The sequence below is a fragment of the Oryctolagus cuniculus genome, chromosome 9, assembly GCF_964237555.1.
Source record: "Oryctolagus cuniculus chromosome 9, mOryCun1.1, whole genome shotgun sequence".
NCBI classification, from domain to species: domain Eukaryota; kingdom Metazoa; phylum Chordata; class Mammalia; order Lagomorpha; family Leporidae; genus Oryctolagus; species Oryctolagus cuniculus.
In genome coordinates, this window is record NC_091440.1 from 131,520,800 (window position 1) to 131,548,236 (window position 27,437).

Consider the following 27,437-nt stretch of genomic DNA (forward strand, 5'->3'; position numbering starts at 1 on the left):
CATGGGAGATCCAGAAGAAGCTCCTGGTTCCTGGCTTCAGATCGGCGCAGCTCTGGCCATTGCAGCCATCTGGGGAGTGAACCAGCAGATGGAAGACCTCTCTCTCTGTCTCTACCTCTCTCTGTAACTCTTTCAAATAAAAAAAATAAATCTAAAAAAAAAAAATAAATAAACAGAAATTTCTCATACACATTTTTTAAATTCTAAAAAAATTCAGACATTAGGGCTGCTATCATCTGGTTCTCTTTTCTGACACAACTCAAAAGGAACTGTGGCTCAACCTCCCTCGAAACACCCTTGTAGGAGGGCCCTACAGAGTGGAACCAGGACTTGATTCCTGCACCCTGTCTTCTGCTCCACAGAGGGTGCCCCCTTGGGCGGCTGTTATCATCCCTACCGGATGTACAAACCACGGCTGAGCACATGTGGTCATCAAGTGTCTGCTTCTTCTCCCAGAACCTGCCTTACGGAGGAGAAACCACAGGAAACACTGTGCTCTGAGGAGGATTCTGACTCCCTGGTCCAAGCAGAAGCCATGCATGGAGTCCACTACAGCCCAATCCTGCCACCCGGTGTGGCCTGTTCCCTCTGCAGCAGACACGCCCAGAGCAACGGCCACACTGACCCCCTCAAGGCTATCTCAACCGTGAGAAGTAAATGCCGTAAACACTGACATCTCACAGGCTCGAACACAGTACAGCTAACACCTGTGAAGCTATGCTCGTTATCCCCAAGGAGCTCCAATTCAAACTCAAATGACCAAGAAAAAAAAATTCCAGGAAAACAGACCATGAAACAAGCACCGTAACCATCACAACTCACCAACCCACTGGGAAAGGCCGATGGCAGCACACGGCTTATGGACATGGAAGAAAGCCTGCTCATCGGCAAGCTCACAGGTGAGAGGCAGCTAGAACTTGTCCTTACGGGAAAGGTGTCTGCACAACTCCTCTCTCACCTGCTGGGACACCTGAACACCTGGGGTGTCCTGCTGGAGCCCCTCCCTCCATGCACCTGCACTCCACAGTCCATGCCTCTCAGGCCTGAAGTCACTGCCCACAACTGCCCTGCTCACCACCCAGAAAGCATGAACACTGCTGAACTCAGTCAAGGCAGACTACTTTGTTTAAGTCAAATTCTCCTTAGCCTTTGCACAGATGTGTAACTCTGGGCAATGCCAGACGCACAGCAGGTGCGTGGCCAAAGTGTTAAAAAATGACGTTCCCTAAGAAGCGGCTCGTGGCTCACTGGAACTTTGGTCTGCACAGGAAGGTAGTGGTCGTGGTCTGCTATGGTCCACGGATGCATGTATTAGGTTGGGCCATGCCAGTGTGCTCACCCCTCTGTTCCAGGAGGGTGACTCAGTCAGTCCCACTGGTGTTAGGGGAACACACGTGAGCAGATCTAGCCCTGTGGGTTACATGGATCAACAAGGGAAGGACTGTGTGGAGCCCGTCTCCTGTGCGACCAACAGTGTGATGAATGTGAAGCAGGGTCACCACTGAGCTGCCCATCAACACCAAAGAGGAGGCCGGGACAAAACCAGACAAATTTGGAAATTCCGAACAGGGCGGGCGAACTGTGAGACAATGTATTTGGAAAGTTGTTCCTTTTCCCATTGACATCCTACAAACTGCTTGTCTAAATCAGAAGGTGTGGCAGTTCGTTTCGGGTGTCAACCTGCCCAGATTCAGGAATGCCCAGGAATCTGCAAAGCAAAGCACTGTGGTGGGCGTGTCACAAGGAGGCACGCGTGTGAGTCTGGGTGGACCACGCAGGCAGACCTGGCCTCCACGCGGGCGTGCACCATGCCTGGGCTGAGGGTGTGGACAGACTCCACAGGAAAGCCATTCTGGGCTTTGCTGGAGACAGAGCTGGAACATGTCTGCCTCCCGCCTGGGTGTCGGCTGCAGGCCCGTGCCCTCCAGGACTTCGCCATGGCCCCCTGGCTGACACTCAGGCCTTTGGGCCCAGAACTGAGCCCCAAGTCCTGTGCTTCTGTTTGTGGGGCCCTGAGGCTAGGACTGTGCCACAGTGCCGGCCTCCCAGGCTCTCCAGGCTGCAGACGACCTGCGCGGGACTTGCTGGCTGTCACATCCCACGAGCCAAACCCCTTAATGAGTTCTCCTTCACATACTACGTGCATTTCCTGTCAAGTCTGTCTCCTGAGAGAATCTTAATACAGAAAGTCAAGATTACAGATCTTGCTTGAGAATTTCCTGTAAATCTCAGTATCATTTCCTGTAGGCACTGTAAGCTTTAATTGGTTTTCTAATATGACTAAATGTAGGATTAGATGTATAATTAAACATTTTAATAACAGAGGAACATACCGTCGTTCTGAAATTTGTTCGCTAACGTGTTAATATTCTTCAGAAAACTTAGTATGGAAATGAATGTAGCACATGCAAGTAAGGTATTTAATTTTTTTAACAAAGGGTGTTTATTTTGACAATATTACCACTATAACCCTTTATACTAATATGGAAAGTCAATAGCACATGTATTTATGTATTTAAAGTATGTATATGCAAACAAATGCAGAAAAATAAAAGCACACATATAAGATGACAACAATGTCAAATATACCCAACTCAGAAACAGTGAAAAACACTACAGAAATACGAAAATCATAACCACGTGAGGATAGCTGCATGAAAGGGATATTACTCAGGTATTTCTTCACAGTACTATTAGATTACTTTTAAAAGTTAAAATATATTACTTTGATTCATTTATAAATATAAAACCATCATGCAATTTAGTGATATTAAATAATACTCAAGGAATACAATTTCCAAGTAAAATCAATAGATACTTTAAAAATTCACACAAGTATGAAGTCCACATACCTGAGCCGACCTCCTTTTCCTCTTCTTCGATGTTGTTTTTGATGCTATCGTATTCCTCGTCGATGGTCTGGTTACCACGCATCTGAGATAAAATCCTACGAGCCTTTTGGGTCTGTCCTTTCTGAATGAGCCATCGAGGACTTTCAGGCAAAAAGAGAAAGCCAAAAAACTGTAACACAGCTGGGATGGCTGCCAGGCCCAACATGTACCTGCAACAAGAAATCCAGATTTACTGCAATGTTTGGACTTAGCAACACTGGGTATGAGATCACACTCCTCTGTCTATGTTGACCACAGCACTATCTAATGTTAAACTAGAATTAAAAATTTCTTTTAATGATATATGTGTGGTTTTGAGTGTGCCTCCAAAACAAAGGATAATTCTATGCTGTACTAAAAATTGAAAAAATAATAAAAACCCAGTATTTATCCATCTTGCAGACAAATTACAATGAAAAAGAATGGGCAAAAGTCACCAAAATTACATACACATATTCTAAATCAGACATCAGGGAAAACACCATAATGACCACCCTATCCAAAACTAACAAGTGTGATTCTGTATTTTTCAGTATACAGTAGGGCTCAGATAACACTCTGACATCTGCTTAAGCTACTATTTTTCATTAAATTAAGGGCCCAACTTTCTTTCATCAGAGTTATTTCTGCATTTCCCTTTGCCACCAAACGCCATGTTGACCATCAGTACGTGAGGAGCAGACTCACTGCAGAAAAAGCCGGTCAGAAGCCCATATCCTACTGGGAAGGACAGGAACAGGAAAAAGCTGCACCCCTGTGATCAGTTAGGAGCCATCTTGCCTCAAGGCTTATTAATGACTGGTTACAATCTACACAGCAAATAAGCACAGTCTTTTATATCCATCAGAGAAAACAAACAAAGGATCCAGCAATATGAGCACAGGCATACCAACACCCAAGAGCTCTCAAAACTACTAGTGCCCTCTCTCAGTCAGTTTTAACTAAAAGGTCAAATGAGAGGAACTTCAAGGTCCCTTGCAGATAGAAACTTGCAGGCCTCCAGGACTCAGGATGTCCTCCAGTGGCTCCAGCTCCCTGCTGGCTTCCGGATGACAGGGCCAGGCCAACTCCAGGTACAGTACAAAGCAGGCTCACAGAAACGTTCTAGCTCATGGAAGGGCCCTGATCAATACAAGCAGACATTTCAAAGAACTTCACAGCAAGTGGAATTAAATGAGGTCCATTTTAGTGCAAGAAAAGTTAGAAATCCAAGTGTCATTTCTTCATTCTGCACGTTCCTCAAGAACTTTTTGTGAACGTCCCTTCATGCATGGATTAAAAAAAAAAACTTTTGCACTGAAATAAGTAACGTTTAATTCCATTTTCTGTGGGCTTTCTGAAATTCCTTGTCGTTTTCAAAACAGCCCCCCCTTGAAAGCTATGTTACACCCACAATACAGCAGCCTAAAACAACCCAGAGATAAAGCTTATGGAATGAGTCCAGTTTCCCAAGCAATTTCAATTCAACTTCAAAAACAATAAAAGAAAAATATCACTGTCACAGGTGCTAAGCAATGACCTTCCCCTACAGAGTGTGTACACTAACACTATGTGAGCGAGGACAGAGACATTAAGATGTGAACGTAAACACGGCGTGACTGACTGACTCCGTGAATTTCTTTAGCCTGCAGCATGGAAATCTTTCTGCAAGTGTTTTGCACTTCAGTACTTTTCATACTTAGGCCTGTGATAATTACACCCATACATCACCACTGCTTCCTCTGCTCATCCACACAGCAGCATTTAACCTCAATTAAACGACACATCTTCAGCCTCAATTTATGCCACTGCAGTGTTGATTACAACAGATTATTTACCTGTACCACTCGATGGCACCTAAGAACGTATCTTGCACACAGTAAGCACTCAACAAGTGCTTTACGGCACGAAAGCAGTCACCTGCCCGCACCGAAGCTTCCTGCCTCTCCTGAACAGCAAATAACCAGCCCGGACTCCAAGGCCGCATTTTACATGGTTGCTTTCCTGGATGACTTAGCTCTGCGGACGCCTTGCACAGCAAATCCTTCCGACCGAACCTTTTTTTTTTTTTTTTTTTTTTTTTTGACAGGCAGAGTGGACAGTGAGAGAGAGAGACAGAGAGAAAGGTCTTACTTTTGCCATTGGTTCACCCTCCAATGGCTGCTGTGGCTGGTGCGCTGCGGCCGGCGCACCACACTGATCCAATGGCAGGAGCCAGGTGCTTCTCCTGGTCTCCCATGCAGGTGCAGGGCCCAAGCACTTGGGCCATCCTCCACTGCACTCCCGGGCCACAGCAGAGAGCTGGCCTGGAAGAGGGGCAACCGGGACAGAATCCGGCGCCCCGACTGGGACTAGAACCCGGTGTGCCGGCGCCACAAGGCGGAAGATTAGCCTAGTGAGCCGCGGTGCCGGCCCGGACCGAACCATTTATCACCCCAAAGAGAAGACCTTCTCTTTGGGAAGACTTAAGCAAAGGGCGAGACAGACGCACTGGCCCAAATGCAAATGCATGGCCTCTTCTCCTTAGATGTTCACTTTAACAGCCGAATCTGTTACATAAGTGAATGTTTATGGCTGCAAAAAAAAAAAAAAAAAAAAAAAAAAAAAAAAAAAAAAAGGTCCATCCAAATGATGCTCCTTCTTAAAGAGTTTTAAAAAATGTTTAAAATGTCCCATAGTGCTGATCATCTAAAGGAAAGTGATTTGAAAAGGTAGACGCTAAATACAAACTAGGAAATAAAAACAGAAAGTTCTAAAATTGAGCGCCTTTATGTTGCATTTCTCCACACCTCTCACCACCTTTCTTTGCAGAGATTAGAGATCAAGACACAAGGACTGCATTGAGTGCTTCACAAAGTATCGCAACAGAGTAGCAGAATCCTATTCAGGCCCCGGATGCTCACATAATACTGTGCACATTATCACCGGCTCTTAAACCCCACAATGCAATTTCACAAAGAAACACTGAGATAAAGAGATTCAGAGGGAAATGCAACAACAAAAAGAAATGTGTGGATATCCTTAAGGACCTAGGTTTCTTAAGGGAGCCTTGGAAGACAACTTCAACTGCTCAGTCCTTCAAACCTGCTAAGTCCAATTCAATGCCTTCTACTAAGGAGAGGGAAAGGGAGTGATACGCCCAGTGCTTAAGGGTATTAAAACCTCTTTAAAGAAACCAAGCGAGACAAATGTCTCTGTTACACCTCTCTTATATAAGCAAAGCAAGAGAGTTTACTTTACTGTGTTTTAATTACCTTTCCCGATACAAATGTTTTCATAGGACAGTAAGAGAAAAGCACCAAGTGACATGCAAAGGAAAATCAGATTAACACCAGACGTCTCTTTCAAGGTCTTAGAAGAAAAAACACTTCTGACCAATGTTATACCCAGTGAAACTGTCCTTTTAAGTGAAAGAGAAATAAGGTATTTTCCAGATAAGTAAAAGCTGAGAGAATTCACCACCACCAGAACAGCCTCACAAAAAATTGTGAAGGGCGTCCTGTGTCAGATTACACCTCATTCTCCTCATTAGCATGTGGAACATCTCCCAGGACAGACTGCACTTTAGAGCAGAATTCAAGTCTCAGCAAATTTAAAAAGACTGACATCCTATCATGTATCTTCTCAGACCACTGAGAAACAAAGCTAGAAATCAAGAACATGAAGAAAAAGAGAACACTCCTAAATATCTGGAAATCAAACAACAGGCTACTGAGCCAATGGGTCATTGAAGAAATTAAAACAAAAATCAGAAACCTTCTTGATATAAATGAAAATGAAAACACAACATATAGAACCTGTGGAATACAGCAAAGGCAGTATTAAGAGGGAAGTTTATAGCATGAAGAGCTTAAGTTGAAAAAAGACAAACACCTCAAATAAGATCTAATGACGCACCTCAAAGACTTAGAAAAACAAGAATAAACCAAACCTAGTATCAGCAAGAGGCGAGCAATAATAATGAACAGAGCTGAAATAAATGAAATTGCAACTTACAAAAATACAAAAGATCAACAAAAATTTTGTTTTCTAAGAAGACCAACAAAATAGATAACTCACTAACTAGATTAACAATAAAAGAGAAAAAAAAAACTCAAATAAAATTACAGACAAAAAGGAGGCATTACAACCAATACCACTGAAATACAAAGGAGCCTAAGAAACTTCTATGAAGAACTATATGCTAATAAACTGGAAAAACTTGAGGAAACAGATAAATTCCTGGATACATATAACCTACAAAGATTAAATCAAGAAGATACGGACAATCTGAACAGACCCGTAACAAGCAACAACACTGAAGCAGAAATCAAGAATGATTACTAAGGAGAAAGCAATGAAGGGCATCAAAAGTGGAAAAGAACAACTCAAATTATCCATGTTCGCACATGACTTGATGCTGTACATGGAAAAACCTAAACACTCCACCACTCTCCCTCTTTCCCTCTCTCTGTAACTGCCTTTCAAATGCATAAATCTTTCAAAAGAAAAAATGGGGGAGGGGTGCACAGCACTGTGGCATAGCGGGTCAAGCCACCAGCTGCAGCACCAGCATTCCATATGGGTGCCTGTTTGAGTCCCAGCTGCTCCATGTCTGATCTAGCTCTCTGCTAATGCGCTTGGGAAAGCAGTAGAAGATGGATGACCCAAGTGCTTGAGCCCGACCCAAGTGCTTGGTCGGGCTCAAGCACTTACATAGAACATATAGAAGAAGCTCCTGGCTTCAGGCTGACCCAGCTCTGGGTGTTGCTGCCATCTGGGGAGTGAATCAGTGGATCAAAGATCTCTCTCTTTTTATCTCACCCCTCCCCCACTCTATTTTTGTAACTCTGCCCTTCAAATATATAAAATCAATCTTTAAAAAAATAACACCAAAAAGCTGTTAGAATTGATAAACCAACTCAGTAAAGTTGCAGGTTACAAAATAAACAAAATACAGCTTTTTAATATGCTAATGAGCCCATTCAAAGAGAAACCAGGAAAGACACCCCATTCACAATAGCCATAAAAAATATCAAACATTTAGGAGTAAATTTAACCAAAGAAGTGAAAGGTCTCTACAATGAAAATTATCAAACATTGATAAAAGAAACCATTAAGTGTTGCTCCCCCTCTTCGTGGAGGAACGACACTGGACCCTGTGCTGTTCTTTCGTCTGCTCGGCCCTCCCCGGGTTTGCTGCTGGTTCTTCCCGGGTTGGCTACCGTCCCTTCCACCTCCGTGGAAGGGCGGTTCCCCCTGCCACCTTCCCCACTTCTGCGGGGGAGCGGCACACCGCCGGCCGGCTCTCTCGGGGGCTGCTCAGGTGTTCCTTCAGCTAGATGTTCCCCTTAGATGTTCCTGGTGCATGCCGTCTCTCTCCTCCTTTATAGTCCTCCTCCGCCAATCCTAACTCGGCTGCCCACACGCCAAGTACACTGCTCTCCTCCAATCAGGAGCAAGTCCTACTGTTTATTGGTTGAACTGGAGGCAGCTGTGCGGAAGCTGTTTACTTCTCTCCCAGCGCCATACTGTGGGAGAGCAGATGCATAGAATAAGTCTTAATTCCAGTAACTCAGTCTACTCCGGTTTGCTCCCCACAGATCCCCCTTTCTTTTTATTTTTTGGCGTTGATACGCGCCTGTCTTCGGTGTCCCGCGGCACACACTCTGCTCTACTTGCTAGAGTTGCCACAGGTTCTTACAAGTCCTATCAGGCAAACCGAATCCGGGTCCTCTCTTCGCCATGTTGTGAGGAGGTTTTTAGGCGCTGATGTGTGCCTGTGTTCGGTGCCCCGCAGCGCATGCTCTGCTCTGCCTGCAGGGGCTTACAAGCCCTAACAATCAGGCAAACCGAATCCAAGCCTTCTCATTGCCGTATTGTGGGGGAGGCCTTACTGATGTTAATTCGTGCCTGTCTTCGGTGACCTGTGGCGCATAAGCTGCTAGCTGCCCGCAGGTGCTCATCGCCTCACTTAATCAGGCAGACCGAATCCAAGCTCTCTCATTGCCATGTTGAGGGGAGGCCTTTCTATTTCTCTATTTCTCTATCTCCGGGCATTCCTATTTCTCCCATTTTACTTCTATCTTCCAGCATTCCTATTTCTCTCACTTTACTTCTAAAACTTCTGTTTCTCTTATCCCCGCAGCTTCCCGGCAGCTCGCCCTGCCGGCAGGCTCCGCCCCGAGGCTATTTCTCGGCGGCTTTCCGGCTGAGCCGCTTCAGCCCGCGTCTCTCTCATCTGCGCAGCTTCCCGGCTTTGCGCGGCTTGGCTTCGCGCGCTCCGCGGTCTCCACGCCCTTCGCGTCTGCACCACGGCCTCGCGCCAGCCCCGTTCCCTATCTATTCACGCCCCGTGCTCTCTCTGCACGCGGCGGCTTCCGCGAGTCACACAGCGTAGCTTACGTGTCCGCCACTAGCATTCAATCTAAGTTCCCCGGGCTAGCCTGGCGAATTCAACCCAGCTTACGTCTCCGCCCCACGGTTTGGCTTCCCGTCCTTTGCTCCCCGGGCTAATCAGACGGATCCCAATCTGGCTTACGTTTCAGCTTCTGGTTTCAACTTTTCGCCCCCTATTCCCGGGCTAACTTGAGAATCCCAAAGTGGCTTTCGTGTCCGCCTTGGCCTGCCCCCCACGGCTTCAATTTCCCTAACATTTTTCTCTACCCGGTATGTTTCCCCAAGCTTTCCTCCAACAATACTCCTCCCTCATTTCTCCTGGCCTCTCCCCACAGTCCGCATCCGAGTCTGTTTGTTCTAGCTTTCACTTTCGTTTTCGACCTTAGAGATTTCTCCCAGCTTCCCCCCGTAGTCCGTATCCGAGTCTATGCCTAGGCTTTCAATAGCTTCTTCCGGCACCTTTATCGTCCGGCTTTTCCCTAGGCTGTTTGCTAGTCTCTCTCTCCGATATTTTCCCTAGGCTGTTTGCTAGTCTCTCTCTCCGATATTTTGGCCTGCCCCCCACGGCTTCAATTTCCCTAACATTTTTCTCTACCCGGTATGTTTCCCCAAGCTTTCCTCCAACAATACTCCTCCCTCATTTCTCCTGGCCTCTCCCCACAGTCCGCATCCGAGTCTGTTTGTTCTAGCTTTCACTTTCGTTTTCGACCTTAGAGATTTCTCCCAGCTTCCCCCTGTAGTCCGTATCTGAGTCTATGCCTAGGCTTTCAATAGCTTCTTCCGGCACCCTTTTCATCCGGCTTTTCCCTAGGCTGTTTGCTAGTCTCTCTCTCCGATATTTTCCCAGTTCTTCCCGTTTCTTCCCTCCTAAGTTTCATATCTGTCCTAGGTTTCCTATCCGAGTCACGGCACCATTATGTCGCTCCCCCTCTTCGTGGAGGAACGACACTAAGCCCTGCCTAGGCTTCATATCCGAGTCACGGCACCATTATGTCGCTCCCCCTCTTCGTGGAGGAACGACACTGGACCCTGTGCTGTTCTTTCGTCTGCTTGGCCCTCCCCGGGTTTGCTGCTGGTTCTTCCCGGGTTGGCTACCGTCCCTTCCACCTCCGTGGAAGGGCAGTTCCCCCTGCCACATTCCCCACTTCCGCAGGGGAGCGGCACACCGCCGGCCGGCTCTCTCGGGGGCTGCTCAGGTGTTCCTTCAGCTAGATGTTCCCCTTAGATGTTCCTGGTGCATGCCGTCTCTCTCCTCCTTTATAGTCCTCCTCCGCCAATCCTAACTCGGCTGCCCACACGCCGAGTACGCTGCTCTCCTCCAATCAGGAGCAAGTCCTACAGTTTATCAGTTGAACTGGAGGCAGCTGTGCGGAAGCTGTTTACTCCTCTCCCAGCGCCATATTGTGGGAGAGCAGATGCATAGAATAAGTCTTAATTCCAGTAACTCAGTCCAGTCCGGGCTGCTCCCCACAATTAAGAACCCAAAAAATGAAAAGATACTCCTTGCTCACGGACTGGAAGAATCAGTATCATTAACAAGTTTATACCATCTATAGCAATCTATAGATTCAATGCAATCCCTATCAAAATACCAATGACATTCTTTAACAAATTAAACAATCTGAAAATTCTTATGGAACCACAGAATACCCAGGATAGCCAAAGTGATCCTGAGCAAGAAGAACAGAGCTAGAGACATTCTAAAATCTGACTTCAAAGCAAACTGCAAAGCTGTAGTAATTAAAGCACCATGGTACTGGCATAAAAACTGCTATATATATCAATGGAACAGAACACGAAACCCAGAAATTAATCCATGTATATACAGACAAGCGATTTCTGAAAAAAACGCCCAGACCATACAATGGAGTAAAGGCAACCTTTTCAACGAATGGTGCTGGCATAATGAATGGCTGTACATATGTAGAAAAATGGAATCAGATCCGTACGTCTCACCTTATACAAGAATCAACTCAAGATGGATCAAATACCTAAATTTGAGGCCGGAGACTAAGAAGCTACTGGAAGAAAATGTAGGGGAAACACTGCAAGACATGGGTGTAGGGGATGACTTCTTGGACAAGACCCCAAAAGTACAGGCAACAAAAGCACAACTAAACAAATGGGACTATGTCAAACTCAGAAGCTGTTGCACAGCAAAGGAAGTGGTAGAGTGAACAGAATGGGATAACAAGTATTTGCAAACCACCTGACAAAAGATTAGTATCCCAAATACATTAGCAACTTAAAAACCTCAACATTAAAAAACAACCAATCCAATTAAGAAACAGGATAAGGACAGCAATAGATTGTTCTCAAAATAAAAAATACAAATGGCACAAATATGTGAAAAAATGCTCAACCTCACTAGCCATTAGGAAAACGCAAATCAAAACTACAATAAGACATCAGCTCACGCAATTGCTAAAACCCAAAAGACAGAGAGTAACAAATGCTTGCAAGAATATGGAAAAAGGGCAACAATTATACACTGTTCATGTGAATGTAAATTAGTATTGCCGCTGTGGAAAACAGAATGGAGATTTATTAAAATACCAGAAATAGGCTTGGCATTGTTCCACAACAAGTTAAACCATCACTTGCAATGTAAGCATCCTATATGGGTTCAAGTCCCAGATGCTCCATTTCCCATCCAGCTCCCTGCTAACGCACCTGGGAAAGCGGTGGGGGATGGCCTAAGATTTGGGCCCCTGCACCCATGTGGGAGACCTGGACAATTACGCTTCTGGCTCCTGGCTTTGGTCTGGCCCAGACCAGCCCCGGCTACTACAGACATTTGGGGAGTGAATCAGTAGATGGAAGATCTCTCCGTCTCTCCTTATCTCTCTGTAACTCTAAGTTTCAAAATTAAATAAATAGGGGCCAGCTATGTCATGTTAGGCTAAGCCAACACTTACAGCACCAGGATCTCATAAGGGCATCAGTTCATGTCCCAGCTACTCCTCTTCTGATCCAGCTCTCTGCTTATGGCCTGGGAAAGCAGCAAAAGATGGGCAAGGTGCTTGGGCCCCTGCACCCACGTGGGAGACCCGGAAGAAGCTCCCTGCTCTTGGTTTCGGATCAGCTCAGCTCCGGCCATTGTGGCCATTTTGGGGAGTGAACCAGTAGACGGAAGACCTTTTTCTCTTTTCTCTCCTTCTCTCTGCTTTTAACTCCACCTCTCAAATAAATAAATTAATAATCTTTAAAAAAGAAATTTTGTTTTAAAAAAGCCAGGAACAGACTTGCTATATGATCCAGCAATCCCACTACTAGGTATACACCCAGAAGAATTGAGCATACCGTATCTAAGAGATACCTGTACCACCAAGTTTACAACAGCACGGTTCACAATAGCCAAAACCTGGAATCAACCGACGTGTCCATCATCAGATGGATGAAGAAAAATGGTATATAGCATAATGAATTATTCTTCTACCATCTGCAGCAAAATGGATGCAACTGGAGGACAACAAGTTGAGTGAAATAAGTTGGACAAAGAAAGACAAACATTACATGTTACCCCTTCTATACAGGAGATAATTTTTTAAAAGATTTATTTTATTTATTTAAAAGGCCAAGTTACAGAGAGAAAGGGAGAGAGAGAGAGAGCGTCCATCCCCTGGTTCATTCCCCAAATGGCTGCAATGGCTGGGGCTGGGCCAGGCGGAAGCCAAGAGCCAGGAGCTTCCTCTGAGATCCCACATGGGCACAGGGGCCCAAGTATTTGAGTCATATTCTACTGCTTTCCCAGCTCACCAGCAGGGAGCTGGATGGAAGTGGAAAAGCGATAACTCAATCTTATGCCCATAGTGGGTGCCGGCACAGCAGACAGCAGCCTCACTCGCTATACCACAACACCAGCCCTAGGAGCTAAAATTAACAAACAAAACAAAGCAAACAAACAAACAAAAACAGAAACAGAAAAAGAGAAAGAAATGCCTGTGTGGATCAGTATTGCCACAATTACAGTTTAGTAAAACTTTGTTTTACACTTTTGTGAAACCAGTGGCTAAGAATGTTACACTACTATAGTTTCAATGATCCGTGATTACTTTAAAATTTACTGTATATGGGTGAAATGGTCATTTTTCTTTTCAATTATTATTTATAGCTGTTGTCTATATTCCCACTACACTAGGGTTTTTCTGCCCCATTTTTTAAAGATTTATTTATTTATTTGAAAGGCAGAGTTACAGAGAGGGAGGCAGAGAGAGAGAAAGATTTTCCATCCACTGGTTCACTCCCCAAATGTTGGTAATGACTGGGGCTGGGCCAGACCGAAGCCCCAGGAACTAGGAGCTTCTTGGGGTCTCCCACGTGGATGGCTAGGGCCCAAGCCCTGGGGTAATCTTTCACTGCTTTCCCAGGGGCATTGGCAGGGAGCTGTATCAGTAGTGGAACGTCCCAAACTTGAACTCCTGCCAATATGGATGCCAGCACTGTAGGAGGCAGCTTTAGCCACTAAGACACTGAGATGGCCTTGTCTCTCTGCTTTCTACTAGTCAAACTTGTTATTTGGTGAACCATTAAGCCTTTTTACTGTACTGTGAATGTAAAATGATATTAAATCAAAAACTGCAAGAAGATAAGAAAAAAAAAGGGAAAGGGAGGGAGGGAGTTTCATTATATTATTAAAATCCTATCAATGAACCATATTGAATCTGTTAAAAACTAATACTTTTTTTAATTTAAAAACTGAATAACTACATCAAGTAAATTAGTATTTCTGTAAACAAAGGAAAATATTTAACAGGAATAAACTGGGGGCTTTGTGGAAACGCAGGGCTGCAGATGAGGGGTAGCAGTGTCGGGGATGTAGAGTGCCAGGACAGAGATCTGGGCCTTACCTGAACTCTGGGCCCACAAACCACGAAGCCCAGGACAATTCCCTGCGCCTCTGAGTGCACAGGTGACAGAGTCTGCTTCCTGGAGATGCTGGGAGAGAACTGAGGGGCACCATGCAGCAGTGGCTGAGCGGAGGGTCCCCTTGGCAAAGGTTTCCCCACCCTGAACCCCTATGCACACAATCAATTCACTATCATGTGCCTGTCCTAGGGGCTGTCCTCTCATGGTGTCGGCAGCAAGCACTGACTGCTCCCTTGAGGGAGAATCCTTCCTCTGAGGATGTCAGCCTGGGGGGCAGGAAGGATAAACGCTGTGGCACTGAAGGAAATTCAGCAAGAGATGAGCAGAGCAGGATGTCCAGGCTGTACCAGGGTCTGACCGCCAGGCTGTAAGCCAAGGCAGCGAGGACTCTGGTGAATGACATCCAGTGGTGTCATCTGGTAGGATGGCCAGTCCCTTCCTGAGTCTTGAGAGCTCATTATGCCAAGTTTAATCAAGGGTTTCAAACCCCGGCTCCCATCAGGCAGCCTGGGGCATGGAACACACACCAGTGTCCAGCCGCCCCCGCCCCCAGGGACTCTGATTAATAGCTCTGGGCTTGGGCCCAGCAAACTCTATTTTATTAAAAGCTCCCCAGCTGGTGCTAATGTGCAGTAGTGGCTGAGAACCACAGACCTAAATGTTTTAAAAACCCAGGGGGTGAAAAATGAGCAAGCACCCAAGGTCTGCACCTTAAGGCAAAAGCCATTTGTCTTGTGGAGGTAAGACAGTGCACGAGGCTGGCGGGCCAGCCTGTCCAGAGTCCTGAACCCCTTACAGTGTTCTCTAGCGTCCTGACTGCTCGCCGACAGACACCCTGTAAAAGCCGCTAAGCTGGAAATGAACAAATGAGCGATTTTCTTGCACGATCAGCAGGGCAGCACCTGCCTTGCAGGACACTAAGAAGGGGCCCTCCAGCAGTGCTATCAGATGGAGCAGCAGGGCCAGCTGTCAAGGAGGACTGGCCTACCTGGCTGCCCTGAGGTAAGTCCGCCTCCCAGTTCTCAGACAGGAAGCCCTGTGAACCCACAATCCTGCACTCTGGGGCCCCAGACCTCTCCTTCATAGCTCAGCAGATCGGACTTGCGGCTGCCACCACCCAACTGCTGAGAACGTAACGCATAACCAGACGGGTCCTCCACTGAGCGCGGCTTTCAGAGTCATTCTCCTTTGAGAGGACGTGCATTGCTCTTATCTACACAGCTACAGACAATAAAGGGGTAGGCACTAGGCACTAGGCACAGTGGTTAAGAAGCCTTTGGTAGGGAGGGGCGGTGCTGTGGCTCAGTGGATAAGGCCACCGCCTGCAGAGCTGTCATCCCATAAGGGTGCTGGTTTGAGTCCCGGCTGCTCCACTTCTGATCTGGCTCCCTGCTAACGTGCCTGGGAAAGCAGAAGATGGTCCAAGTTCTTGGATGCCTGCCACCCACATGGGAGACCCAGATGAAACTCCCAGCTCCTGGCTTCAGATTGTTCCAGCTGGGTCAGGTCACAGCTCCAATCCTAATTTTAGTATCCTGCCAGTGCACACATCGGGGCAGGAGGTGATGGCTCAAGTATGAGTCTCTGTCACCCATATGGGAGACTTAATTGAGTCCCGGGTTCCCAACTTCCATCTACCCAGCCTTGGCTGTTGTGGGCATCCGAGAATGAACCGGGAAATGGAGGAAAAATAATAATAATAATAAAGACACCATCTAACATTTGGCATTTAAGAATTTTGTAGGCCGGCGCCGTGGCTCAATAGGCTAATCCTCCACCTTGCGGCGCCGGCACACCGGGTTCTAGTCCCGGTCGGGGCACCGGATTCTGTCCCGGTTGCCCCTCTTCCAGGCCAGCTCTCTGCTGTGGCCAGGGAGTGCAGTGGAGGATGGCCCAAGTGCTTGGGCCCTGAACCCCATGGGAGACCAGGAAAAAGCACCTGGATCCTGGCTCCTGCCATCGGATCAGCGCGGTGCGCCGGCTGCAGCGGCGGCCATTGGAAGGTGAACCAACGGCAAAAGGAAGACCTTTCTCTCTGTCTCTCTCTCTCACTGTCCACACTGCCTGTCAAAAATAAAGAATTTTGTAAGATGATAAGTGTCCCCTCCACTGACCACTCGAGTTGCCACATCACCCATTCTTGAGCAGTTCCAACACTGTGATAATTACAACCCAAATACATGAGCACCTCTTTGAATGCAGGAGCTCAGCCTGGACATGCAATCACTTAACAACGACCACAGTATCAGCTCAGCACTGCACCAGGAAGTGAGTGCCAAGCATTGTTCCAACTCAGATATACTAACCCTTCCATCTTCACAGTAACCGCAGGAGGTGTAACATTGCTATCCCCAGTTTACAAATAAATGAGGGACAAAGAACACCCAAGGCCAGTATGTGTAAGGATCATGATTAAAATGCAGGCAGAGACTGGCTCCTACAATAAAAAAATCGAGATAGAAACGTCCAATAACTACCTTATAATTAATTTGTAGAACTCATAAAAAGGGACATTAATCTGAGTCAACTTCGTATTTAAAGAATTCTGAAAGTACTTACTGACTTTTGTTATGTGCGATAAACTCCAGGGCAGTACCAGTGCCAAAGGGCTGGCTGGGAGAGCTCCCTCCAGTCCTGTCCAGGACAGCACCCGACACAGAGCTGTCCACTGGGCTGGGCAAGTGCAAGATGGAATGAACCAACACAGCACCACCAGCAGCCAGCAGCACACCCTGCCATCCTCTCCACACCCTCCAAGCTGAATCAGAACTCCACGGGGGAAGTACTATGTAAGCAGTTGACTACTAGCTCTAAGAAAGTAACACACTTTTAGGGTAAACTTGTACTGCTTATTTTAAACACCGTATCAAACTGAAGCTTTAATTCATTTTTCTTCGTCACATACAGGTACACTTTTCATACAGAAAAAAAAAAACAGGTAAGCAAAATATTTTGGAGAAACACTAGGGACAAAAAAATAAATAAATAAGACTTCCTGAGGGATGTGATCCTTTTAAAACACTTGACAGGGGATGGCATTTGGGTTTGCAGTTGAGATGCCCACATGCCATGTCAGTACCTCGATTTGAGTCCTGGCTCTGCTCCTAGTTCCAGCTTTGTGCTAACACCTCTGAAGCAGCAGGTGATGGCTCAAATGCTTGGGTCCCTGCCGCTGACATGGGACATGTGAATTCAGTTCTCAGCTCCTGGCTTCCAGCTGGCCAAGCCCCAGCTATCACCAGCACTGGGGGAGCTCCCTGTCTGTCTCTCTCTGCTCCTCAAATACATGTCTGATGTGTCCAACATGAGACATCTAAAGTTGTTTTCCTCTGGGCTTTATTTTTCAATCTCCGCCTCTCCACGGAGCCCCGAGCCTCACCCCTTACCAGCTCTCTGCCATGGCCTGGGAAAGCAGTGGAAGATGGCCCAAACCTTGGTCCCCTGCACCCTCCTGGGAGACCTGGAAGAAGCTCCTGGCTCCTGAATTCAGACTGCTGCAGCTCTGGCCGTTGCAGCCGATTGGGGAGTGAACCAGCAGATGGAAGATCTCTCTCTCTCTCTCTCTCTCTCTGCCTCCCTTTCTCTCTCTGTGTAACTCTGACTTTCAGAGCATACTCTGTAGCATGAACACAGAACCTTGCCTGAACTCATCTTCTGCTTCTCTTCTCTCCTCCGTTCTCCCTCCTTACAACCCAAAACGCTATGAACAGGTTATCACTGCCTCCCACTGCAAGATCTTTATGACCTATGCTTTTAATTGGAAGTCAAGCGTAACAGAAAAATGGTCACAGCTTATGAAACTGCAGTACGTGATGTTGTATTGAAGTCAAATTGTGCGCCACTGTGTGCACAGCACTGGAAGAGCCGAAGTCCAGTAAGGGAAGCCCTTTCCCCCTGGAGAGTGCAGCAGAGGTTCTCACAGCCAGGTCTCCTCCTCCTAAGCCGGGAGGGTCCAAAACAGCTGCTCAAACCATAGCCTTACGACTTCACAACCTCATGTTCTCCTTGCATTTTTCATTTGTCAAAACATTCTGATTGGCAGCATGATGATCTCTGAAACAGTCCTGAGAATGGAGAGGCATTAAGCAATATTCTCAGAAAACACCTGTCTTATAATAGACTGAAAGATCAGGTGATGAATGGCCGGCGCCGCAGCTCACTAGGCTAATCCTCCACCTAGCGGCACCGGCACACCGGGTTCTAGTCCCGGTCAGGGCGCCGGATTCTGTCCCGGTTGCCCCTCTTCCAGGCCAGCTCTCTGCTGTGGCCCGGGAGTGCAGTGGAGGATGGCCCAAGTGCTTGGGCCCTGCACCCCATGGGAGACCAGGAGACGCACCTGGCTCCTGCCATCGGATCAGCGCGGTGCGCCGGCCACAGCGCGCCGGCCGCGGCGGCCATTAGAGGGTGAACCAACAGCAAAGGAAAACCTTTCTCTCTGTCTGTCTGTCTCTCACTATCCACTCTGCCTGTCCAAAAAAAAAAAAAAAAAATCAGGTGATGAAGCTAATTCATCAACTTCTAATTCCCTCTCTCTGTAACCCTGCCTTTCAAATAAATACATCTTTAAAAAAAAAAAAAAAACCCTTGTGAAGTATATAGTTAGATAATGCATATATTTTTGCCAAATAAGCAAACCTAACAAAATATTAACTCCATCCACACAACTCGGGGAAAAACCCTAAAATAATGTGACCTCAGCTGAGTGGCTTGGTCAAGGGTATTAGCAGTGTTGTGATTACAGCAGCAGATGTGAGATACTTTCTGATGAAGGAAAATGTGACATTGTGTGGGGGACCTTTTTTCTGCCAATAAGTATCTGCATATTTATAAAAAGATTTCTGGGTCACACAAAATCATCAGCTTAAAAATTAGCTTACCATTAACCTGAGGCTACCTTGGCAGGGCCAGATCAAATGACCCCCTGCAGACTTTATCCATCCCACAGGTGAAATGCTCCCCCACTCCTTGGTGGGTGTGGCATTTGCAAAAAAGTATTAAGTAGTTTTAAACTCAGTGGCAAAAAACATTAAGACCTGTACAAAATCACAGTGCTGCACAAACAGTGCAACACACTATCATATACACACACGTCACCTCTGAGAATAACAATTCACACACACTGCCCTACACACACAGCCAGCCTCTGAGAATCCTCCATGGCACAGCTCCCAGACAGGAAGTGTGCAAGGAAGTAATGAGCCACAGGCATTCTTTTCTTCAAGGAGTCTGCAACCCAGCAAACTTTCAACAAACAGGGCAATTTCACTGCACCAGCTGGGGGTTAGACACAGCAGTGAGGAGTTAAGGGAGGAGAGTTCTCTGCACAGAAGATGTCAGAAGCAAGTCACTGCAGAAGCGATACTTACTCACTGTGGATGTGCTAACCCTTCTACTTCAATCATTACACAACATTTACAGAAGCACCTCAGGAAGTCCAAGGGAAAACGGAAACAAGAGTTCATTTTGGAGCAAAAGCAAAATTGAGATGCACAGATGTGATGGGGTTTTAAAGTTTATGGAAAACGTGCACTGTGAATAAAGTGTGCAAGGATGTTATTTTATCTGCATTATAATAAACTTACCTTTTCACTTTCTTTCATGAACTTTAATGTCCTTTCTGCTTTCACGGGAACAAAACAGTGTCCACAACAGTCCAGACCAGGTCAGGCGAAAGCCAGGACCGTGGACCTCAATCTGGGTCTCCCGTGTGGGTGGCAGGGACTCAAGTAATTGAGCCTTCACGTGCTGTGTTCCAGGCTGCACATTTGTAAGAAGCTGTAACTAGAAGTGGAGCTAGGATTTGAACCCAGGCACTCCCATATGGGATGCTGGAATCCCAAGCTGTGACTTAGCTGCTGTGCCAGACATCGACCCCTCTATGAACGTTCTGAAAAACCCTAATCCATGTACTGAAATATCACACTGAACCTCATAAGGATATATAATTATGTGTCAACCAAGAGTAAAATAAAATTACTAGTACAACCAATGAACCATTGTTCATGATCAAAAATCATCAGAAATAATTCTTAAAATAAAAAAATATTCATTGGTCAACAAAGTAAAGGAAGATAATGGAGAGAGCCAGTGTAAGGTTGATTACTTTTTTTAGGTAAAATCTACATATAACAAAATGCAAAGATACAAGACATATCCGTTTTATATGTTTTTTGTTTGTTTGTTTGCTTTTGACAGGTAGAGTCACAGACAGTGAGAGAGAGAGACAGAGAGAAAGATCTTCCTTCTGTTGGTTTACTCTCCAAATGCCTGCAACAGCTGGAGCTGCGCCGATCCGAAGCCAGGAGCCAGGTGCTTCTTCCTGGTCTCCCACATGGGTGCAGGGCCCCCCACATGGGTGCAGGGCCCAAGCACTTGGGCCATCCTCCACTGCTTTCCCAGGCCATAGCAGAGAGCTGGACCAGAAGAGAAGCAACCAGGATAGAACCGGCGCCCATATGGGATGCTGGCACTGCAGGTGGAGGATTAACCTACTGCACCATTGCACTGGACCGCTAAATCAAATAAATCTTAAACAGAACATTTCCATCATTCTAGAAAGCTCCTTAGGGCCCCATCAAGTTAGTACCCACAGCTAGAGACAAGCACCGACCACATTTCTGTCTCCACAGCTTACTTTGCATGATGAATCTAGATAGAACCATGGAGAATAAATTCCCTTCAGATATAGCTTCTTCCAATCTGCATGGTGTTCTCTGCTTCCAATTCAGCTGCCTACTAACACATCTGCGAAGGCAGCAGAGGATGGCCACAGTGCCTGGGCCCCTGCCACTCACGTGGGAGACCAAGACAGAGTCCCTGGCTCCTGGCTTCCACTTGGTCCAGCCCTGGCTGTTGCAGGCATTTACGGAACTGGCGAGTGAACCACAAGATAGAAGATATAAATCTCAATCAATCAATCTCTCTCTCTCTCTCTCATCATTGTGGCTTTCAAATAAATGAATAAAACTTAAGAAATTGGTATTGCTGGTCCTTCGATTTCACTGATTATCTATCTTTGGCAGGTTGCTCTGATTATCTTCACAGCGACGTCTCTAAACCAGATAGTCAATCCTCCGTCTTCGGTCTAGAAGATGGCTTGGTGACGCTAAGCTCTTTCTTTCACATGAAGACTTCAGAAAGGACCGTACTGAGTGGGTGTCGACTTCTTAAAGCCGGGGCTGCTTGTTCCCTGGGTGCTTCATGGAGCTCACAAGTGAAACTCTTTGGGCCCAGAGCTCGCTCTGCAGGCAGCGTGCTAGTCAGGATTCAGAATGATCAGAACGACCAGGTTTCTTTAAAGAATGCAGGGATTTCCAGATTATACATTTTCTCTTCTGTATGCTTTTCATCAATTGTGACTGTCAAGTGATACGCCTTTCTCAAGTGGCTACTTGCAGGGGCACAAACAGTAGCCCCTCATTATCCTACACTTGATCTTAGCCAAAAGGCCGAGAAGCGATGCCCCTCATTATCCTCAGAATGACCACCGCGACTCCAGACGCTGGTGAACAGTGCTTTTCTTCCTTTACTGAGTCACTGTCAGCTTACCAATCGCATTAACCTTTACCAAGAACCAAACTGGCTGTGTTTCTATGGCATTGGTTTCTGCATCCCTTGTTTCCCGGGTGTGATTTACTTAGATTGTTCTGTCTTTTTACCATGAAATATGATCACTGACTTCAGACCTCCCCTCCTCTCTACAGTAATCACTTTAATACTGCATTTTATTTTAAGTACCGTGGCACCCACCCTTCAAAAATTTTAGTATATTGTATTCACTTCTATTTAAAAACTACTCCCCGATTTTTGTTCTGGTTTCTCCTTAGATCCATGGGTTATTAGGAAACATTGTTTACATCTTCAAATATTGGGAATTTTTCTGGGTATCTTAATTTCTAATCATTTCTAATTTGATCTTGCCATGATCAGAGACATAGATTGTAAGATTTCATTTTTTTAAACTTACTAAGAATTTAATAACGTATTTCATGCCAGAGTATGACCCACTCTAGAGAACCCCGCACAAAGCGGCAGTGCTGGCTGAAGCCGCCCCCAGACTCTGCAGGGTACTTGGTGGGGGTGCACAGTTTTCTAACCTGGTTTACTTTTCATCTAGTTGTTCTATCATCTACTTGGGACAGAGAGCTAAAAACGCTCAAAAATGAGGTGGGATTTACCTTTTTTTCTTTAGTTCTGCTGATTTTTCCACTTGCAGTAAAAATAAACGTAGAACACCATTCTAACCACTTTGAAGTGTATACCTCTATACCGTGATGTGTAGTAACACTTTTGAGTAACCACCATCTGCCAACTTCGCTGTATGCGTTTTGGAGCTCTCTTTTTAGGGAAACTCTAAAATTTTGGCATCATTATTTCTGATTAATTGCTGCCATAAGGGAGCATCCCTGTTCATCTGATAACACTGCTGGTCTTCACGTTTACGTTGTGTGATTATTACTACTGCCACACTGGCTTTCTTACCCTAATGTCTGCATAGTAAGTCTTTACCCATCCTGTAGTTTCAACCCCTCTAGAGCACTAACATGTCTCTTTTACACAGTGCAGATCTGTGCTATGTTTTTGGTACCCAATAATTATTTATATTAAACTTAACTAATCTAATCCTATCATGGTGTTTTAAGTATCTCACTTGCTTATTTGCTTTCTGTTTGTACCCTTGCATATTTATTACTGTGTTGCTACTTTCTTGCCTTTATTCAGCTTATCCAAATATTTTAAGTATTCCATTTTGATTCGCCAAGTGGCTTCTCAGGTGTTTCTTTTTGTAATGTATTCTAACAATTATTCTTAGAATAAAAATATGCATGTTTCACCTATCAGCCTACCTAAAGAGAGTACACTTTACAAATGTACAATTCCATTTTTTCTCTCCAACTTTGTCTGCTACTATCATCCTGACATTGAGAGTCTGGTAGAGAGAGATGCCATGCATCTCCTGCCACCATACATGCATACATACATACATACATCTCCCCTCCATCAACATCCCCCACAAGACTGGTACCTTTGTAACAAATGATGAGCCTCTACTGGAAAATTTCCATCGCCCAGAGCTAACATCTGCGGTCACACTCAGTGCTGCACAGTCCCACGGGCTTGGAAAAATGCACCACAGACCTACCATCCCAGTGTCATAGGTTTTACCACCCTCAAACTCCTCAGTGCTATGGTCTTTATCAAGTGGTTTTTTTTTTTCTTTTTAATTTTGTTCATGAGTTCATGATGTTCAATCGTCATATTCAAGAGAGTGAGTTAGCATGAACTATTCTGTCATTACCAAACCATATTTACCTTCTAGCCAGAAAAAAAAAAAAAAAAAAGGTAACCGGGGGGGTCAGCACTGTAGCGTAGCAGGTAAAGCCACTGCCTACAGTGCCAGCATCCCACATGGGCACTCTCTGCTGTGGCCTGGGAAAGCAGTGGAAGTTGGCCTAAGTCCTTGGGCCCCTGCACCTGCGTGCAAGACCACAAAGAAGCTCCTGGTTTCAGATCAGCGCAGCCCTGGCTATTGTGACCCACTGGGGAGTGAACCAGCGGATGGAAGAACTCTCTCTCTCTGTGTAACTCTCACTTTCAAATCAATCAAGAAATCTTTAAAATAAGGTAACTGAAGGTGATGGCAATTTTTATCATTAATGAAGATACACGATATAGAGACCAAACAAAGGGTTTCTAAAAACAACAGAAAATAATACATGCCAGTTTTGGACAGTTTTTAGATATGATCACAGGCATTAATTCGTTTAATGCTCACAACACCACTGTAGGATTTCTGGAATATTCATTAGGTGAAGATGGTGGACCTCAGACAAACTCCTATGCTGTTGAGAGCCTGGGGCACACCCTTCCTTCAATCTTTATGGTGAAGAGCTGTCGGTTTAATTGTATCAGCAACAGAACTACAAGTATCTTCAACATTAAGATACTAGCTCTTGAGCAGTCTGTTAGCCTCCAATTAATTCTGTGCCATCCAAGTCCGTTTTTCTGTACTTGAGATACAGAATGCCTCTCATTCCACACTTCATACACAGTCGAGCTCTGATCTATGAGCACTAAATTACAGAAACCCTTTCTCTAGCATAAATCTGTTTAGAAATAGCTCCCCCTTTTAAATGTCATCCTGAGAAGGATCTCACTGACATGGCTTTAAACCTGTCAACTATTACAGGGGAGGGAAACAGCAATTCTTTCATCTAAAAGTGAGTGATTTAAAAAAATTCTGTGACTTTCAACAAATGAGTTGACAGCTGATGTGCTGTTAAAGGGGCAGCAATGGATTTAGAGTTCCATTCAAAGTCTCTGAAGAGCAGCTTTCTCGCCATGGCTCCACTCCCGCCAGACCCCTGGAGGACCACAGGGGCCCCCCACCCGGCTGCCCCAAGTCCTCACTGCTGTCCCACCACACCTGTCTCTGCCAGGCTGTTAGGGCCTTTGCGAATCCCTCTTCCCTAGAATTTCCTCTCCTTCACTGGGCCTGGAACTCTTTTGTTCATAAAAGGCAGCTCAAATGGGGCTGGCACTGTAGTCTAGGGTAAAGCCGCCACTTGCAGCGCCTGCATTGCATATGGGCACCAGTTCTGCTCCCGGCTGCTCCTCTTCCAGTCCAACTCTCTGCTATGACCTTAGGAGGGCAGTAGAAGATGGCCCTTTAAGTGCTTGGTTCCCTGCACCCATGTGAGAGAGCTGGAAGAAGCTCCTGGCTTTGGATCAGCCCAGCTGTGGCCAATGCAGCCATTTTGGGGAGTGAACCAGTAGATGGTAGCACTCTCTCGCTCTTTCTCTGCTCTCTGCCGCCCTGTAAGTCTGCCTTATAAATAAATAAATAAATCTTAATAAAGAAAATAAATAATTATATTTAAAAATAATAATAATAATAAAGACAGCTTAAATACCTTGTTCTTGTCATGTACTCCCTGTGGAAGCTGCTGTAATGCCACACCCATCATTTAACGAACAGGCTGGTGACAGGTCTCTTTCCCCTATAAGGCTGTGGGACACTTGAGGATGGGAAGGTTTCTGATCTACCGTTCCACCTCTAGGACCAGGCACAGCAGAGGGATGCAGTAAACGCCCTACACCTCTTTGTAAATCAGCGACAGAACCGCGTCCACACCATCTGCACTACTGCAGGAGCACGTCACACCCGAGCTCCGGCAGCAGCCCCATAACTCGGTTCCCTCAACCCTCCCCAAAGCCGGAGTCCCAGGAACTTCTGGGCAACGCTGTCACACGACTCTAACTCAGCGTGGCAAACCCTGCCCAACACTTAACAGCTTCCCTTTTCCTGTGGGTTAGAAACTCAGAACCCTTGGACTGGAAGTCACAGCCCTCTAGAACCTGGGTCCAGTCTACTGCCAAGGCCACCCCAGCAGGCTCACGCTGCCTGAGCCGGCCCACCCTCCACCCGTGCCTGCCACTGTCGACCTGACCCCTCCCAGTTCTCCGAAGCTCCTCTCAAGCCTCACACTGTGCCCAACTTGGACGCAGTGCACTCTGAGGCAAGCTCATCTAGATCTTGCTGGGATGTGAGTCCTGGGGCTCCCCTTCCACATCTCTATAGCATCAAGTAAAGAGTGAAACAGCTAAAACCAACGGTGACACACAGTGAGGTGGAATGAGAAAACCTTAGCATTAAAAAAAACCCAATCTAAGAAGAAAAGGAGTTGAAACTCAACACAAAAGCAAGAACCTGCCCTTGTACAAACAGTCATCCAGACCCCATGGAAGTTTATATACAGTTTTCATAAGGGAGAAACACTCACCTGAAAACCCAGTGCCGTCCAAGAGACAGGCAGAAATGTCCTCACATCCATAAAACTATATTCTTTTGAGGGATGGAAACTTTCATGAGCTTAGACACAAATTTTCACTTATTTTTATGTTCAGTGAGACACACTATAGGGTTAATAATTTAGCTTTTCCACTATGTATGACTTACATATCTATCTCTCTCAGTATAAATTAATGAATTGGGATTCTGGGCTATAATCGGCATACTACTACTTTAGCTAACAGTCCCTTCCCACTGGTGTTGTGGCATAGCAGGAAAAGCCATGGCCTGTAATGCCAGCATTCCACATGGGTGCCCTTAGTGCTCGGGCCACTCCACATCTGACCCAGCTGCCAGCTAACGACCTGGGAAAAGCAGCAGAGATGGCCCAAACATCTGGTTCCCTGCCACCCCCGTGGGAGACTCATATGAAGCTTCTGGCTCCTGACCGCGGCCTGGCTCAGCCCCGACCGTAGCAACCATCTGGGGAATGTAGCAGCAGATGGAAGTTCTCTCTGTAACTCTGACTTTCAAATAAATAAAAATATCTTTTTAAAAAAAATTCTGCAGAGTCCGTTCCCTCTGACTCGATCAAGTTCAGCTCAGCTCCGTAAACATTTATTGTGCATTTCCTGCGGTGCAGGCACTTTCCCATACTTTGAAGTGAGGAAAAGGTCAATGACAGGCAGGAAGTCCTGAGTGAATCAGAGAAAACACACACCTAGTTCACAATCACACTGTGGGGTTGTGGAAGGGGGTGGGGGTGGGTTCAGCCTCCGCCCGTGACGTCAGCATTCCCTGTGGGTGCCAGTTCCAGACGTGGCTGCTCCACTTCTGACCCAGCTCTCTGCTAATGCACCTAGGAGAGCAGCAGAGGATGGCTTGGACCCCTGTACTTACTTGGGAGACCCAGGTGAAGCTCTAGCTTTAGCAAGGCCCAGCCCCTGGCTGTTGCAGCCATTTGGGGAGTGAAACAGTAATGGAAAATCTCACTCTCTCTCTGTTAACTCTGCCTTTCAAATAAATAAGTCTTTTTAAAAATTAAATAAACAAAAACATATAGGGCTCATAAACATGAAACTAAGTCCAGTATTCTGAAAGGACAATGGGGCAAGGACAGTGCTATGTGAGACAGTAGCAGATACTTAAAGTTCACTTGTTTATTTTTATTTATTTGGAAGGCAGAGTAATACATACAGAGAGAAACAGAGGTCATCTTCCATCTATTGGTTTACTCTCCAAATGCCTGCAATCACCAGGGCTGGGCCAGGCCAAAGTCAAGAGCCAGGAGCTTTATCTAGCTCGTCCATGGGGTAGAAGAACCCAGATCCTGTGCCACCATCTGCAGCCTCTCAGGGTGTACATCAGCAGAAAGCTGGATCAGGAGAGAAGGCAGGACTCTATCCCAGCTACTTGGGTATGGGATGCGAGTACCCCCACAGCAGCCTAACCAGCGGCATCATAACGTCCACCCCCAGGAGCAGAGATTTAAAGAACCAACAGGGGGTGGATGTTTGATGCAGTGCTAC

At 46.1% G+C, this 27,437-nt stretch overlaps 1 protein-coding gene across 4 annotated transcripts in view; it reads right to left on the minus strand.

Moving 5' to 3' along the window:
• SLC2A13 (solute carrier family 2 member 13) overlaps positions 1–27,437 on the minus strand; it is a 342,499-nt gene that overhangs the window by 227,508 nt on the left and 87,554 nt on the right. For all 4 annotated transcript variants that reach the window (XM_070049659.1, XM_051850398.2, XM_051850399.2 and 1 more), the window contains exon 3: positions 2,853–3,061. In XM_070049659.1, the coding sequence (XP_069905760.1) occupies positions 2,853–3,061 (209 nt within the window). The remainder of the gene's footprint in view (positions 1–2,852; positions 3,062–27,437) is intronic.